This window comes from Cynocephalus volans, chromosome 2 (assembly GCF_027409185.1).
Source record: "Cynocephalus volans isolate mCynVol1 chromosome 2, mCynVol1.pri, whole genome shotgun sequence".
NCBI classification, from domain to species: domain Eukaryota; kingdom Metazoa; phylum Chordata; class Mammalia; order Dermoptera; family Cynocephalidae; genus Cynocephalus; species Cynocephalus volans.
In genome coordinates, this window is record NC_084461.1 from 108,333,233 (window position 1) to 108,350,768 (window position 17,536).

Below are 17,536 nucleotides of genomic sequence, written 5' to 3' on the forward strand. Positions count from 1 at the left end.
ACACCATCTTCACGTGATTTCAGTGTGCTTTTAGCCTTGCCTGAAATCCCATTCTTTCCTTTTAGCCCACAGATGTTTTCTGTGGAGAAAAGGAAATCCCAAGTCTTGTCTAAAAATTGGGAAGCATACATGTGATAACAATATGGTGATTAGGTGGTTGCATTTCTTTGGGGGTTTGACGTTAGTTATAACCTCTGCCAGCCAAGGGATTGGCAAACCTTGTGCCCCAGACATTCAGGTTTGCTGGATCTCTTGGTTAGATTTCTGGGGAATCATAGCCTGAAGACTTGAATGCCTATCCAGAAACACAGGGCTGTCTCTCTCTGAGCAAGCGTGGTGTCCCAGTGTCGGTTGCACACTTGCCAGTCTCTGGCCCGATGGTGTGAAAGGAGCTTTATTAACAAGCCCAAACCAGGGCTGTTTAGAGGCCTGGGCCACTTCCATTTTTTAAGGCTCTTGATATATTGAAAACTGAAAAAATTCCAAAACAGGGTTACAAAAACATCGATATACTTTAAATGTTTATCTTTAACAACTTAATGCTTTTAATACCAGAAACATATAATTGTGCTATTCATAAGTTAATTACAGGATTTATAAAAATGCCAATTTATGGTTCTCTGCAGGCAGTGTGGTCCAGTCTTAGGACCCAAGGTTAGAGTTAGGTGAAGAAGGCCTTCTTCTTTTAGTCCTGTCAGTCTGTCCTTGTGATCATTTATATAACCTCATTTGGAAAGGACATCAAAGGTCTAAATTTGAGGCTCTTTATGAAAGTGGGGTCGAATGGCCCTGCTACACTCACTGGGGAGGACCTGCAGAAGCTCTTTTGAGGAGGAGCTGGGGTTGCCCTGTCACCAGAATCTCTTACTTTCTCATTTGAGCTCCCACCCTGCTTAGGGAGCCTGTGCTCCTGTCCTGGAACTGCAGCAGCACAGTCAGCAGCCTTCCCCTGGATCTCTATGAGGACCAAAATAGCAGTCTATGCAAGAGGAAGGGTCCCAGGAGTGGTCATGTGTCCTCCCTCAGTGATGGATGATGTCAGCCCTTACTGTGGTACTTCAAATTCCTTTTAAAAATCACTGCCTCCTTTCAAGCTTCACTTAAAGATAAAGCTCAAAATGTAAATATTCTTTTGAGGAGTAGCACCTTGACCTCAGTTCACAAGTGGGTGTAAGTCAGGACTACCAGGATCCTTATGAGAGTGAGCACTGGGCCCGGAAGAGAAGCACTGAAGCATGATGGAGGGTTGAAACAGAAGCATTGAAAGGGAAGACTAGGGATGGTAACAGTAATCTGCAACCAGGGACAGTTCTGAGGCTTGGGATGGGAGGAGGGACCAACATTTGGAGAGAGGCAGTAACATGTCAGGCTCTGGGTCGCCTGTGGCCTCTCTATTGACTGAAGCTTCCATCTGGTTGCTTTGCAGCATTCACAATTGAGCTTGGTGTTAATGCCCAACACCAAGCGCAGTGGCTGGCACATTGTAGCTGCTTACTAAATGTTTCTTGAAAGAATGCTATCTGGGAGGTCAAAGGTCTAAATTTGGGACTCACCATTACCGCCCTCACCTTCTATCCTCGGTGCCTCATCTCCTGCATCTTAATGGGAGGAGACTTGTGGCAAACAAATGTGTTCATTCAGTCCTCTGTACAACTGTACAACTGTTCCTTCAAGAAGAATGTATTAGAGATGCCAAGATGCATCCCAGCCCACTCCCATGTCTCTGCATATCCTGCTCCAGGAGAAACTTAGAATTTCATTAGCTTTTTCCTCTAAGCAGTTATCTTGGGATGACAGCAACCTTGGGAGGGGGTGTAGGGGGAGCTCTGCCTTGGGACTGTGCCTGATCTAGGCCAGTTCTGGCTCTCCCTCTCTCACTTTCTTAGCGCCCTGAATCTCAGGGTTGGCTTTATCTCTGCCATTGTCCTATGATCCAGGGCAAGGTGGTGTGAATTGGGAATTGAGTACATGCTCAGCACTGTCCTGACTGAACGTAAGGAATGTCTCCTAAATTATTTAAAATCTGAAAGTATGTTTTCTATCCTCAACAAATGGTCACTTTCCCCTTTAAAAAAAAGTGTGTTTGACAATCCCACTTTATTGGTGTGGTTAGGAAAAGAATGTTGTAGACTTAGGAAAACATCATAATTTAAAGAGTGACACATTTCAGCAAAGAAGTAAAGCTGTAGACTGCTCTGAAAAGAAGTAAAACCGTAGGAAACCATTACTTCACTGGGACAAACATACTGTGTCTTCAGAGCGTTCTTACTAAAAACGGGGGAGTTCTAGGGCATGGTGTGTGTGTCTACACATACACAGTAGTCTCTCTGATTTTTTCAGAGATGTTCCCTTTATAAACATTCCCTGCTTAGTACTTTGTAAGTATTTAATATGATTGCTGCCTTACATAGCAGTTTGCGCCTAGGCTTTTTGGTCCGAGCTGCTTCTGGTAAATCATATTCTTCAGTAGCTACTACACTAAGGTGTAAAATCAGTAACAGTTTTCACCAAGGTTTATGAGGTATCGTACCCACTGGAATGTATGAACCAAAAATTTTCACCACAAGGAAAGGTTAAATCGTAAGACGTGTTACATACGCCATATGGAGATTTCAAGTGTGCATCACAGAGTCTGCATTAACTTTAACATGTTATTTTATAGTTCTCAAGTGCAGGACTATTTGTTATACTATTATAGCTAATGTGCAAATCCCGTCAGTTCACAATGGTATTATTTCTAGGATTATTTTAACAAAATAATGGTCCCTTTTCCTGTTTGGTAGAAAAACTAAGGCTTTGTTTTCCAAAGTGGAGGAGGACGTGAATTCAAATTTCTCTGTGGTTTATTTTCCAAAATTGATAGTTTCTCATGTATACTTGCAGCATGTTTTTGTGGTTCTTGCTGTTCTTTTTCAAAATCCGCCTTTAATTGATGTGAGAAACGGTGGTGAGTAGTTATTCGTGTTTGCTAGTCACAGTCTGAGATCAGTCGCAAAACAGGATTCTCTGATGCTGAGTGCTGAGCTGTAGTTCACTGATCCTTTTCCATCTCGGCAAAAGTGAAAATGAGAGAGACGAGAGAAAGGCCAGAGTGGGAGGGAAGCTGGAAACTGTGGTGTTTCACTTATTCGTCTTAGTAAATGGAGAAAAACGTGGTATTAATGAAAGCTCCCCTTTGTTTAAAATATACACAATTCGTGGCAGCAGTCTTTCTAAGCCCCCACATGGCACTTAATAAATATGAGAAGATGCAGGTTTTCTTGATTACGTAGATCTAAATGTTTACTCAAGCTTTCGTGAGAGTTTTTCTTCATTTACATGGAGCTTTCTCCACTGAACCTATGTCCATTTTAAAAATGTGGACTCAGTATATATGAACTAAGGATCCAAATTCATTTTATTTGTAAATATACTTAATAGAGGTTGGGACTTCTTGTTGGTTGCTTTAATTAAAACTGATTTTTAAAAAACTTTGGGCTGGTCGGTTAGCTCAGTGCTGATAACATGAAGGTCCAGAGTTTGGTCCCAGTACTGGCCAGCATCCAAAAACCAAACCAAACAACAACAAAAAAAACCCAAAACAAAACAAACAAAAAAGCCCCGCATTTAAGCAATTTTTAAATGGGTAGATTGTGTCAAAGAATTTTACAGTTTGTGAAAAACATTAATGCTGATACTAAAAAAAAAGAAAAAAGATTGAGAAAAAAAATGGAAAAGAAATCGCTGCATGCAAATATTTCCGGGTTGTTCCTAGCAATGTAGGATTACCAGTATTTTCCTTTTTCATGTTGATGTTGTGTGGACACTGGAGACAGTTGTGCACTGTGGATATTATTGCTGTGACGGAGAAGGAAAAAGATAGGTTTGCAGCAAAGCCTGCAGATGGCACCAAGCCAGTGCCCTGAAAAATGGCAAACATGTCATAGCTAACAGCTGGATGCAGAAATATTTCTCTTTAATTTGGACGGATAAAATTTTTTTCACAGCAGGGCACTCTCAAAAGAGTACAACATCAAAGAGGGTGGGTCTCACCAGTCAGACATCAGCTGGCTCCAGGATGGAGCAAAATGAATGTACTGTCAGGACTTTTCCAGCATATCTGCTTTTGCCAAGTGAAAAGTTAAGGGTTCAGTGGCTTGTTCAGATCACAGACAAAATCCTGATAATGGAAGCCTGATTCCCCAAAGTCTTCCTCTGGTCAACAGACAGAGGATATCTGAAGAAGGCTCCAGATGGATGGATAGCAGGCTTCGTACTGATGGCCCCACCATCCTCAGAGATAAGTGGGATCCACCAAACGCTCAGCAGTTCTCAGGAGCTCCTGAGTCTCCAAGTTGTAATCCTCAGAGTCACTGACGCTTCTGTGCTAACCTAGCACTTAGCAGCAGCTGACCCATAGTGTGACCAAAATACCCATTTCCACCTCCTCATGGCCAGCTCTCTGATGAAGGCTTCACAAACACCACCACGGGTGTTTTACAGTTTATTGACACTTTTCAACTGTTTTTCTGATTACCATATTTCAGTCTTGACTTATATGTTAGTATTATCTGCAGACTCAACATAAACCTATAATGATTTTCTAATATTTCTGGAACTTGATGAATGTGAATTGACAAAGTACAGTATATAGCTTTATATCAGCATTACTGAAAATACAGCAGTGGTGTGTGTGTATATAACCATTACTCACTTATTTTATGGGGCATTTATTACTTGACCTTTGAAGCCTCGTTTTAGAACCTTGACATTCCAGACATTCCAAAATATCCCAAATGAAAGTGAGAGGAAAGGGTTTTCTTGTCAGAGAAAACAACAAAATAAGTTAATTCTAATGGAAGGAGGCAGGAGAAATTATCGGAATGAAAAAACTATAGTATTATGTACTTGAGAAAAAATTGAACACAGTTAATATGGGCACACTAGCCAGTATTTGCTTTAATGAAGACACTTTTATTGTAAAATATGCATCTTCATTTGCAGACTTGTGGCTTGCCTGTTTTTTTGGTGCTCCTGGTCACTATGGCACACTGCCAGTGGAAGGAGAGTTGTTTTACATAGAATTGAGGATTTGTGTCTCTGTCTAGTGGATGGCTGCTGGTTGTGTGAATTTTACTGACATATTAAGTAATTCTCACTAAATTAACATTTTCTCTGAAAATAGGAATTGTGACATTATTAATCATTATAAACATTTTTTATGACCGTCATTTGGAGAATTTCAGACTTTTTTAAAGAAAAAGCTCTACTGTTTCTCCCTGATAGGGCAAATGGGATGTGATGAAAACAGCCATAACGTGGTGGGGTTTTGCATTTACAACTATGTGACTGTGGACGAGTCATTTCACCTTTCTCAGCCCGAGGTTTCTTATCTATAAAACAGAATAATATTCTCAGCCTTTCTCTTAGGTCAATTATAAGGATCAAATAAGACTATGAAACTATTTTGCAAACTCGAATGCCACACAAACATATATGACCTGCTCATTGGCTGTTGCTCTTTCTTTGTGTTAAGGTGGAGGCAGATGCTTTCACTCATTTTGGAAGTATTACTTGTAGTCTTTCTGCTCAAGCCTTGATTTAGCTTGATTTGAAAGTTTGAAAAGGGCTACCCTGGTGTGGTTCTTGTGGTCTTCCTGTCTAGGTTGGGGAGCAGTGCCAGATCCCTGTGGATCTGAGGCTCCAGGCTGAAACCCACAAATGTCCCTTGCTCCTCGTCCAGTGCATGTGATTGCACAGACAGCTCACCTGCCCTGAGTACGTGGAGAGTACCTGTAGAAATGAGGCACTCTACGTTGGGACTTCCTCTGGCCACAAATGTCAGTGAGTTCAGAGACGCAATCCTACATGGCAGGTGATGTTCAGGGAGAGGGCCATTGGGGTCCCAAAGCCATAGCTGATCAAAACTCTTGTAATAAGGTCCTGTTAATTTTAACTACACTTCAGCAATGTTCTTAAAGATATGGTAGGTGCTTGTGTCTTTTGGATGGCAAGGGACACTGCATTGAACTGAAGACTGGTTAAATTCAGGAAATGGAAAACATAAGACTGAAGAAATGCTTCCTACCTGATTTCTGGACAGTATTTACATTCATACAGCTTTTTAAATTTTGTTATATTTTGTTTTATTTTAACAGTAGACTTATCTGGGAGATACAAATATGAACTGCTGCAACTGTTTTACTCCTGTACCTCCTTGATGTCATCATGAATCTTTTCTTCTCTCTTCCACTTTCTCTTTCAACAAAAATTGATTTCCTGATGTGTACAAAGCCCTGTGTAAGGTGCCTATAGGTAAATTTTAAAAATGATTAAAACACATTTCTTTCCTCAGTGAGCTTATCGCATACGCTGCACATATCGTATTGTAGCCAGAGTCCAAGAGCAGGTTAGTAGATTATGCCTGGGCTGACTTTCTCATCTAATAGTAGTGTTGACCTGAGGATAGCTAATGTGCTTTGAGCTCTTACTGGGTGCCCAGCATCACCACAGATGGCAAGGGAGGCAGTTGCAGCTGCAGCCGCTGCCACTGCCACTGCCGTCCCCACATCGTTTTAAGTCCTTTACATATACTTGTTCATTTGATTTCCACATCAGCCCTTTGAGGTAGGGACTATCATTAGCACCATTTTTTCAAAGAAGGTCCCAGCTTCCTCAAGAGATTAAATAACTGCCCCAAGTCACATCGCCACTCACAGTGGAGCCACATTTGTTACTCGAACACATTGGGACTGACATCACGTATGTGCTCTTAACCTCTGCACTCTACCCCTGCAGTCACCCCTAACTGGAGCGGCTTACCTGGCATGTTTCCACTGATAACACCTAAGTAGGTCTCCTCTAACAACCATGCTATTAAAAGTAAAATCTTCCATTTAGCAAAAAAAGTATTATGGTTACTAACTTTTCACAGTCAAGACAGTCAAGAATTATCTTTTTGAGTACATGGTGTGGAGCCATCCATGGGCTACAAAATATCACGCCTCCACCTCTTGACACACAGAGGAATCCCACAGTAAAATGTTTTATCTAACTTGGCAAATAGTATGTTTTTCAATTGAATTTCTCAGATTACTGGTACACTTGACTATGGAAACCATAATTTCTGAATTTTACAGAAAGAAGGGGCCACATAAAGGTACCATGTGGAGAATAGGTAGAAGAGATCTGAGAAACCATCTTTTACCTGTTCTTCCCTGGATACTCCATGTGCTGTGAAAGGATTTAAAACAGTGGAGGGTTCACAGGTTTAAACCGGGAAACTCCCAAGAATCTCTTCTGAGCCCTTTCTGTGGTGATTGTTTGTTACATTTTTGGCATCATATGAAATTCACCTTTGTATTTCATAGAATTGAAAAGAGATTGGCTTCAAGGAGGATGTAATTTTTTAAAAGAAAATCCTAGTCATTAGTACTTAGAATCAAGGTTTAATTGCATTGAGTGATAATTTCTTCTCAAGCTTCGAATAAAATCCATTCTTTTTTAGAAGCTGTAGAACTATTATGAGAATTCAATTCAATTCACTTCAGCATGTATTGAGTTTCTCCTGTGTGCTGGGCCATATATTTGATGTTTAGGTGTAAAATATGCCGGCTCACGTCAGGTGCTCAGAAAAACTGAGGGAGGCTGGCATTTTCACGCACAACCAAGTGCCTGTGTCCAGGCCTTGGCACAGGGATATGCCAAGGTTGGGAACATAGGAGAGGGAGTCTGAAGTTTCTCCCCAATCCTTGGAAATTGGCTAATCCTTTTTACATAAAACCTTTGCCCCGCCCATCCCCCACCCCCATGCCAAAATTCAGGGACCTAGGTTCTGGGAGGAACAGATTCATATTTAAGTTGTAATTCAAGTTCCTTTTGTTTAAGGCCATTGGCTCTCTTCAGGGTATTGACAGGAGGTGAGGGAGGCCTCAGCACGCTCCCAGGTGGGGAGGCGGAGAGATGGAGAGTACGTGAGAAGGCCTGGAGATGAGGCCTGATTCTGTCATGGACTAGTAGTCTCACTTTGCTTAAGTCACTAACTTTTAGAGACCCCATTTGCTTATGTATAAATGATCAGGTTGGAACAGATGGTCTCTGAGGTCCCTTCCAAATCTGATTTTCCTAGGCTCTCAATTTAGCCCAGTATTCAGTGTTCTAGCAGAAGAATTGGTGACTTAAATCTTCATGGAGACCCTATCTACCAGAGGAAATGCTCTGTCTATGGTTTTTCACATAGGGTCCCCTGGTTCACTATGGGCCCCTAGAGATGTCCCAGGAATGATCTCAGAGAACATCAGAGGGGATGGTGGAGCTGGTGGGGTGCTTTCAGCAACCCCTCATTCTTTAACCAGGTCAGCTCTCATCTCCTTTTATAGTGGAATTACTTTTAAGACTTCTTCGAATTAAAAAGAGATCCTTCACTTAAAAAGATCTTTGAAAGCCTGTGCTGGTAAAAATGGGGGAAAAAAATGAACTCTCTGCTTTCTCCTTCATTGGAAAACTACAGGACAGAAAGCTTAGATCTCGGGTCAGATGGTGGCTTCTGGGCAGCACAGGAGAGATGAATGTTTGCAGGGTTTTTAGGCTGTCACTTCAAACAGTTTTCTTTGAAAGTGCCTCCAGCTGTTACAGACTGATTCTTAGTGGTAGCAGTAATTCCTTTATAGCTGGGGTTACAAATGTAAATGCTTAATGCCACTGAGCAGATAAGTAAATAAGTGAAGTAAACAGCATGTAAGACAATAGGGAGTGGAAGGGACTAGGCAGAACTGGAAAAGCACATGCCCCATCTAAAGGGGGCACCTTTTCTCTGCGTCAGTGGATTATCGCCAGAAATTGGAGATCGATCTTTTGACTTTTCAAGAGAAGTTAGAAATCTAATTAGGTAAAATTTAGAAAATTTAAAGCACTGTGCAGGAAAAATAAAGTTGGTGTACTGCTTGAATTTAGGCTGAGAGCCACTAGTTTGCAAATCTTGCTTTAGGGAAACAGTTTGCTCAGAGCCACCTCTATACACAAATTTCTCTCATTCAGAAGATAGTTTTCTTGCTATTATGTTAAAAATGGGACCAAATCAGTCTCTGGCTAACATTGTTTCTGTGACTATTATTATTGTTAATGGAAGTTGGCAGCATTCATAAATGACAAAGCCATGGACAAGTCACTCATAACCAGTTGTTAAAACATACCACCCTGGTGTATATTTAACTCCTGCTGTTCTCATTTAAAATAGATTTTTGTTATAGGAAAATAAGATCGTAGAAGAGAGTGGCATTTCCTGATATCCAGGATTGCAGTTCACCTTTCGCATGATGGTTTTCATTTAGTTAATGCCACGCATGGATTGTAATGAGCAAGAATTTGTATGATCATTGTATTAACCTTATGTGTAGTGTCCCAATAAGTATTATTGGATTGAAAACTGTTTACAATCCCCTTAAAAAAGTGAGAATTAGCTCTTCCCCTTACTTATCTTTCTACTCCCATTGGTACAAGATAAAAGAGAAAGTACAGACCAAAAGCAATGATTTTAAAATAGCAGCAACAACAATCACAAAAGAAATCAGAGGCTGATAATGTAGTGATACATATTACAAGTATTTTCTCAGGAGGATAACACAGATACAGTGTTTAGCTTAGGTAAGATAGCCAGCTTCTCAGCATGCAAAATCTGCACTACTGCACTACAAAGGAATAAATGGCTAGGTTTTCTTTTCATTTATTTTTCTCTCTTTGATTTTTTTGAAAAGAAAAACCAAAAAAGCACAAAGTATAATATGCAAATGCCCATATTCAAATCACAGAAAAAGTGAATAATTGTTAATACTTTGCCATATTTGCATCAGAATTTTTGTTTTTAAGAAATGAAGATTTTAGGTAAAGTTTTAGTTCTCTTTGTTGCTTTGCTTCCATTCCCTTGTTTCTGAAGGCTGCTACTCAGAGGAGTTGTCAAGAATCCTTCTAGCAAGTCTTTTCAGAATTTTGCTATGTATAAGTTATAGTAGTATATATAATACATATATTTACTGTATATTACAATATACACTACTATAAAATATACTGTTTAGTGTTATTTTGTATATTTTGGAATTTTTTTTTTTTTGTATATTTTGGAATTTTAACAAATGGTATCATAATCAACAATCTGCAACTTGATTTTCTCAATCAACATTGTTTTTGTTCTTTATCTGTACCAACTGGATCTTAATACAAACAGGTCTAGTTCATTAATTTTAAGTGTTGTATACTACTACTTTACTGAATAGATAAGCCACTATTTATTCTTCTGATGGTGGTATTTCTGTTATTTCTAATTGTTGGCTGTTACAAACAATGCTGAAATTTATGCCCTTGAAATATCAGAGTTTCACTGGGGTCATTTCCTAGAAGTGAAATTGCTGGGTCATGTGATATGTGCATTGTCAACTTTATTTGGGCATTGACAAAATGTTTTTCAATGTGACTGTGACATGTTATACTCTTTTTCAGCAATGCTGGAACTAGCTCTCTAAAACAAATATGCCAGATATACTTTCTACAGTTTTGAGAGTTTCTACTGCTGAATTTAACCTTTTTTCCACCAGGTGTCCTGTGTGTTTCTTTGCGTGTATCTCTCCTGCCTCTAAAGGTCTGGCTTCCTTAGATAGAACGGAGCAAGTGTGAGAACTTTTTTGTTCATGTTCATTTGGAATAAACGGCACAATTTCTAGCAAAACTTGGTTGTATCCAAGTGTTCTTTCAGAATCTTTAACTTATTATAAATTCAGCTTCTTGCCTTCATTCTCACTATTTGAATGAATACTACTTCTGACCTTTTCCACATTTTTGTAGGTCCTGAGGGGGTTGTTGTAACACTTTGTGCATGATTTTTGATATTTTTCTGCTTAACTCTTTTAAAAGGTAATAAAAACAAAATAACTCTTGGTCTTGGCATCAGTTCGTCTCCTTAAATTCTGTAAGTTTTTTAGGCCTATCAGGTATCTAACTTAAAATTTCATTTTAGTGTCCCACAAATGTAGATGATCATGCAACCTCCAAGAACAACTTCCAGACCTTCAAATTGTTGCTGCTACTCTAGACTGAAACATGCAAAGCATTTCCCCACTTGTCTTCCTTCTCTCCTACCTGGAAGCACATGGCCTCTGTCTGATAGTTCAGTTACATGCAGATTTTTTTTTTTTTTTTAAACTGAGCTCTTAAATGGAAACAAAGTTGAGCTAATGATGGAGAATAATGATAGGGCCCCAATTAGTCCCTAGAGCTTTTCTGAGAAGTTGTCTTTAGTTCCTATTTAGGATTCACATTTGGGTATCCTGTTTTTTCCCCTAGTTTTGTTCTCATTACACTAGAGGAATGAATAGAAAGAAGCCCCAGAGCCCTCTGTTGCTCTTTCAAGAGTTTAAATTTTAACCCTTAACAGCATAGAAACAGAAAGAGCTGAGAATTGTCCTGAGCCGAGTGCAAGGGCACTGTGTTTGGGCCTCCCTAAAGAACCTTGGTAGGTGGTGCTGGTCAGATTAGCGTGATAAGCACCCTTGTGGAAATCCCATGTGCTGTAAATGTATGTTGTCACGACTTGCCATTTATAACATTTATGAAGTTTGTATTTATTTTTATTTTTTATTTTTGAAGGAGTTGCATGAGATGGATAGAATCAGATTTGTGTTTTGAAAGATCACTCTGGGTACTGTTTAGAGAATAGGTTGGAGTGGGCCTGGGAGGCTCCAGGAAGATGAGTTAAGGGACTCTTGCCATACTTCAGGTGAGAAAGGAAGCTCATTTGGGCTAGGATGGTAGGAGTGGAGAGGGAGAGATGGATGCACTGGAAAAGTATCTAGGAGACCAGTTCAACTGGATTTGGTGATGGCTGGGCTTTGGGGGCTGAGGAAGAGAGCAGTATCAAGGTTGAATGAGTTTCTTCAACTCCGGGTATGCAGTTACACGATTTAAGTAGGTGCATGGGGTTCGTGTCACAGTTCCATGTGAAATATTGTAATATCAGTATTAGCTGAAGCCAGGGAAGCCCAACCTTGTGCCATGTGCTACATTGTGTGATATTTGGGAGAAGCCTGACAAATAGTCATCTACTTCCCTCAAGGCAAGTAACAGTTTACATCAGGTAGGCAAAAATTGTAGGTTTCCTTGTAGTCACAAAATACTTAGTCAAGGAGATTATTGCTGAAACAAGAGTGTAGAGGAAACAATTTTTACACTCATTTTCAAGACGGACTGGTTAGTGGCTGGTGTTCAAATGAGCTAACACTTGAGATAGCCCTGACTACATATTAATGTTAGAGAGTTCTACTTGGCTGTTGAAGACACTGGCTAGACGCACAAGGGAGGATTGTTGCATGTACTTCTCAAAATACTCCATAATTATTTTAACCAGCAGTCCTTATGGAAGCTTTGTTCGTGGGGGAAGGGTTGAGCACGGGGCTGGGTGATCAAGATTTCTTTACTCCCTTAAAGATCAACAGTAACGTGAAAGGAACTGAATGGTTTTGTTCAAGGTTGCATTGGCTGTCAACAGCAGACTCAGAGTTGAGATTCTGAATCTTAATCAGCTTCCTGAAAAAACAAAAACAAAACAAAAAGCACAGCAGAAACAACTACCATGAAATTTGACCTAAATACTATCTATGTCTGTCATTAGATTGCTCATGTAACAGATGTATTTACCACGTGAAATGTTTCCATTCTGTGCCATTATCCCCAAACTGGGAATTTAACCAAATCATTAGCCTTAAATATAATTGTATTAGTCCATTTTTGTTGCTATAACAGAATACCTGAAACTGGGTGATTTATAAAGAAAAAGGAAATTTATTGCTTACAGTTTCTGAGGCTAGGAAGTCCGAAGACCATCTGGTGGTGGCAACAGCAACCCAGGGGTCTCACATTGCAAGATGGTGGAAGCAGAGAGTGAGAAAGACAGACACTGCTCTCCTTTTAAAGTCCTCAGAACCATGCTCCTGACCACCATTTTTAATGCATTCACTACTGCACGGTCCTACAACCCAATCATCTCTACAAGGCTCCACCTTTCAATTACCACAATAGGATTTCCCACCCTCTTAACAGTCACAGTAGGAGCCAAGTTTCTAATCCATAAAACTTGGGGGACACAATTCAAGCTTCAGGGAATTTTGGGGGGACAAAATTCAATCCACTACAATAATATAATCCAGAAATCCCTTCATTCTTCTCGTACTAAATTGATAATCAACTGTGATCACTGCAGTGTGTTTACCCAGTCATAACTTCTCAAACAATTGTCTTTATTAGATTAATTTTTGTCTTTTATTTGAGGCAGTTAGTGGAAAGGTTGGGGGTGGAGAGGAATGAGTTCAAGAAAAACAAACCAAAAAAATCAGCTGTTTTAAAATAACTGGTGATAGTAAAAAGAAATTGTTGTCACTAAGCCCTTTGGTCTCCCAGAATAGAAATACTGAGCTAAATTAATATGAATGACCATACTAACTTTAGGGCCTAAATACAACCAGTGAGGCTCCCTGTAAGACTTATTCTCCATGTCTGTTTGGAAAGGAAAAGTGGGAAGGCTGACTAGCAAGAATAAGAGACGACATGATTTCTCAGGATACTCTGGAGGAAACCTCAGCAGGTACCAGAAGGATCCTACTGCCGATTATATTTGATAGGTCCAGTTATACCATGGTCCTGAGAACTGTACCCCTAAGAAACTCTTTTAACTGCCTCTTGCTTCCTGGATGCCCTGAGGACTGGGGATGACCTTCTAGAATTGCTGTGGGTATGCAACCCCCTTATCTCCCACTCCTCTAGATACAACATCCCCCGAGGTGCTCTGGATCTGAAGAGGTTTCTGGAAGAGAGAGCTATCGTCTCTGCTGTTAGCACCAACTTCAATTTTGCTTGGCTAGCTAGTTGTTTTGCATAAGACTTTTTGTCCACGCATATTGCCTGGTTTGAAGTGGATTTCATTTTCTTGAATGATATCTTGAAAGAAGATCTGATTGAGTTGACCTAAGGCAATAATGATTAGACCAACTTCAGTTAAGAAATTTAAAATCCATAGGAAACAGCTATTTTTTTCTTTCCCTTTTTGAGGGTCTCTCTTTTTTGATGACTCCTCTCCTAATAGTTTCAGGTCCTGACAGCTGAAGTCCTACATCTTCTGCGAGGTGAGAGTTCATTTATTTCATCTGAACCAGTCTGTTTTACCAGTTCTTTACAGCTCCATAACTCTCCAGCTGCCTTCTGCTAGGTATCTCCCAGCTTGTTGAACAGCCGGTTACTGCCTCTCGAATGTCTTCAAACACTTATGTGTTTGAGACTGGGGGCTCTTATGTGGATGTTCCAACCATGTCAGTGTGGCCTCTCCTTTCAGCTTGCTTTGTTTATCCAGCAGCTCATTACTTAAGACTAGCTTGTCAAAATAGGTTAAATATTCTTTGGGAAATATGGTCACATCCTTGAGATACCACAAATATGTTTAATACAGGGAAGATTGGCTTGATAAGAAAAACGTGATTGACTTGTATCACCAAAACATATTTTCCTGTTATTCCACTTGAATTTCCACAAGCATCAATAAGCATTAGCAAACCTAAGGGCAATAAATTTCTGCAGCCGACACATAAAGACACCAAGGGAAGCAGGGAAAATGATTGCTGATGATTCGTTCTAACTACTTGACCTTCTGACCTCTTCTCTAGATATATGACCAAGATGGGACACTACAGCACTTTATTGATGGTGGGGAACCTAGTAAGTCGAGCTGGATGAGGTATATCCGATGTGCAAGGCACTGCGGGGAACAGAATCTAACAGTAGTTCAGTACAGGTAAAGTATATCTTGATTTACCACCTACAGGGCTGAAGCCCTGGGCTTGCATATACAAATTCAGGCTTGCTGCTAGTGGTTGAAAAAGTCCTGCAGAACTCTGCAAGGACTGGCAGATATTTTTATGCCTGGTTTCTGAAACATTTTTAGTTCTTATGGCAGTAATTTCATGAGCATTCAGGAATAAAGGTGCTGGTAGATGGCTTCTTTCACTCAGTGCACGTGGTAAGTTTACTCTGTGTCATTGCTTGAAATTTCACAGTAGCCTTAAGGAGCCCAGCAAACCCATTGACTCAGGGTGATTTCACCCAGCATATGTGTACACACAAATAAGTAAGATTTCAGAGATTCAGTCTAAATCCCTTGCTTCCAGTATCCTTCAGGCTGTTCCCCTGAGGGGACAGTTTGCTTTGCACCAAGGCATGGGAAACCAAGAACTCTCAACCTTCCCAAGGCTGCCCTTCCAAAACTCTTATGCTCAGCAGAAATGACTGAGCCAGGGTGACCTCTCCTGCTCCCTTGAAAGGTGCCAGCGTAGTTGGGTTTGGCCCTTTGGCAATTCAGGATATGTTTCAGGTTATGAGGTGGTTCTTGAACATAGAAAAGCTCCCCGTGTCCCAAGATGTGTAGGCAGAGCCCATAAGGGTAACAAAGGCAGGATGGAACCATCCCCATTTCCCGTAGGGATTCATATAGGGATGCCTCTGGGGAGCTGAGAAGCAGGTGGATTCTCAGGATGCTGAAGCACATCTTCTCAGTGCACCTGCTGCCAAGCATTTCCACTTAGTGCTGAAGAAGGCTGGAGTGGAGATGAGAGGGCAAAAACAAATCAAATAGCAAAAAAGCCCTACCACTAAGCCCTCTTTTCTCCAAATCCCTCGAAAACATGTGCCATATAAATATATGACTTCAGTTATAAACAACCGTGTTCCCTTTAGAATCAGAAGCAACTGTTTAGCTTTATTAGGCACATCAAAGCGGAGGGCTCTGTGCTTGACAACTTGGATTCCTGCCTATGGCTATTTATTTTCTTTTCCCTTTATTGCTTTTTTTTTTCTTTTTAACTTTCTTCCCCTTATAGGTTAAAGTCTGCACAAATCTGGCTTGCTCTCTGAAAGTCTCCGATTCAAAAGGAACATACTTGGCAATACGTGACTCATGGCCTTGGTTTCCTATGCCATTTTATTTCATTAAATAATGATTCAAATGAAATCGTGCAAGATGGTCTTTGGTTACACTGCCGTGTAACAGTGAGTTATACTTTGAGCTAGAAAATTAGCAAAGATCGTGCTTGTCCATTCAGCAAGAGATAGTTTAGCTTGTTCGGTAATGAGTACCCAGGGAGCTCTGGAGGCAAATTCTGAATCTGAGAAAATAAGAAACCCCAAAGAGGAAGGTGGGCATGAGTAAGTCATTACATATCTGTCAATATTAAGTGGATTTTACAACTCCCTTTTCATGATGGCGCTTAAACTACAAGTTCTCTCTGCCGATCTGTTTTCGATTACTTCAGATCTTTATAAAATGAACTACAAAAACACAATTTTAAAAACTGGCATCCATCACCGGTGACCATGTCCAAGAGTAAGAAAATAGAAAAGTTGGACCCTAAAGAGCCAGCCTAATTTTTATTGTACATGAATGTCCTCTTCACAAAAAGTCAGCTGGTTTAAATTCATTCTGTTATGATTTGTAATATCTAAATGGAATTTTCTTCAAAGCGCCCTTGATTGATTGACCCTTAGCTGAACGTTTTGTTTTTATTTTGAGGCTGACAATAATGTTTGTTGGCATGTGTTCTGCTTCAACTGCGTTGGGACGCCATGAAGCTATCTTTATGAGTCATCCAACCACAATACTAAATACATGTCAGCAAAGGAAATATTATCTGAAAAGGGAAAAATCCCTTTGATGTGCTTCAACATGCAGAGATTTCTGCGAGTTTTGGAAGCTCTGCCCGCTTGTAAGGAACGGTGTACGCTTACACATTTCCCCCCCTTTCGGCATACTCTGTGCCTGAGAAGACCACCCATCGCTCGAAAACAGTTCTGCTCTTTCAGCGGCAAAGTGTGTCATTTGGTTTTAGCACATTCATTTGCCGGGCGCTGTGTTTATATTAAGGGAAGCCAAACCGAGAGATGAAATGTTACGAGGGTGAAGTACAAAGTAGACTCAATTTTTCTCAAGTTAGGAGATGCCAGTGATTTATAGCGTGGCTCCAATTTTGATTTTTTTTATGTAGCAGTGGAAAGAATTAATAAAATACACAGCTCTTAGAGATGCAGAGGGAGGAAGGGTGGTGAGGCTGGACAACGGGCTGGAGTTTTTGTCAGATATTCATAGAATGTTGGGAAAAACATTCTGCTTAGCTAGCAGTGCCCTCGTGAGACAGAACGGCAGCAAGTAAGGAAAATAACAAGATAAATGAAATTTTTGCAGCTGCAAGTAAAATATTGAGAATCTGCACTTTTTTATTGATCTTTATGATCCTATTGCCAAGAGCCACTTTGTGGTGACAAAATATGTTGACAAGTGCATATCTCACTGCCATGAAAAATGTGGAAAAGGATTTGCCTTATGTCTGCAGTGTTATACAAGGAACAAATTGCCCTGCTACAGCCAATTCCTTACAGAAAGGCAAAATTTAAGGCCCACCAACCCTACGCACTTTTATCTTGAACTGAGGCTAATATTTGCAGCAATTTTTCATTGAGAAAACCAGTTGCAGTCTCC

General features: G+C 40.3%; 1 protein-coding gene across 1 annotated transcript in view; it reads left to right on the forward strand.

Annotated features, from left to right (window-relative positions):
• The window catches only part of PRDM6 (PR/SET domain 6), a 90,169-nt gene that overhangs the window by 46,799 nt on the left and 25,834 nt on the right, over window positions 1–17,536 (forward strand). The window contains exon 3 of the mRNA XM_063088206.1: window positions 14,676–14,803. Coding sequence (XP_062944276.1) covers window positions 14,676–14,803 — 128 coding nt within the window. The remainder of the gene's footprint in view (window positions 1–14,675; window positions 14,804–17,536) is intronic.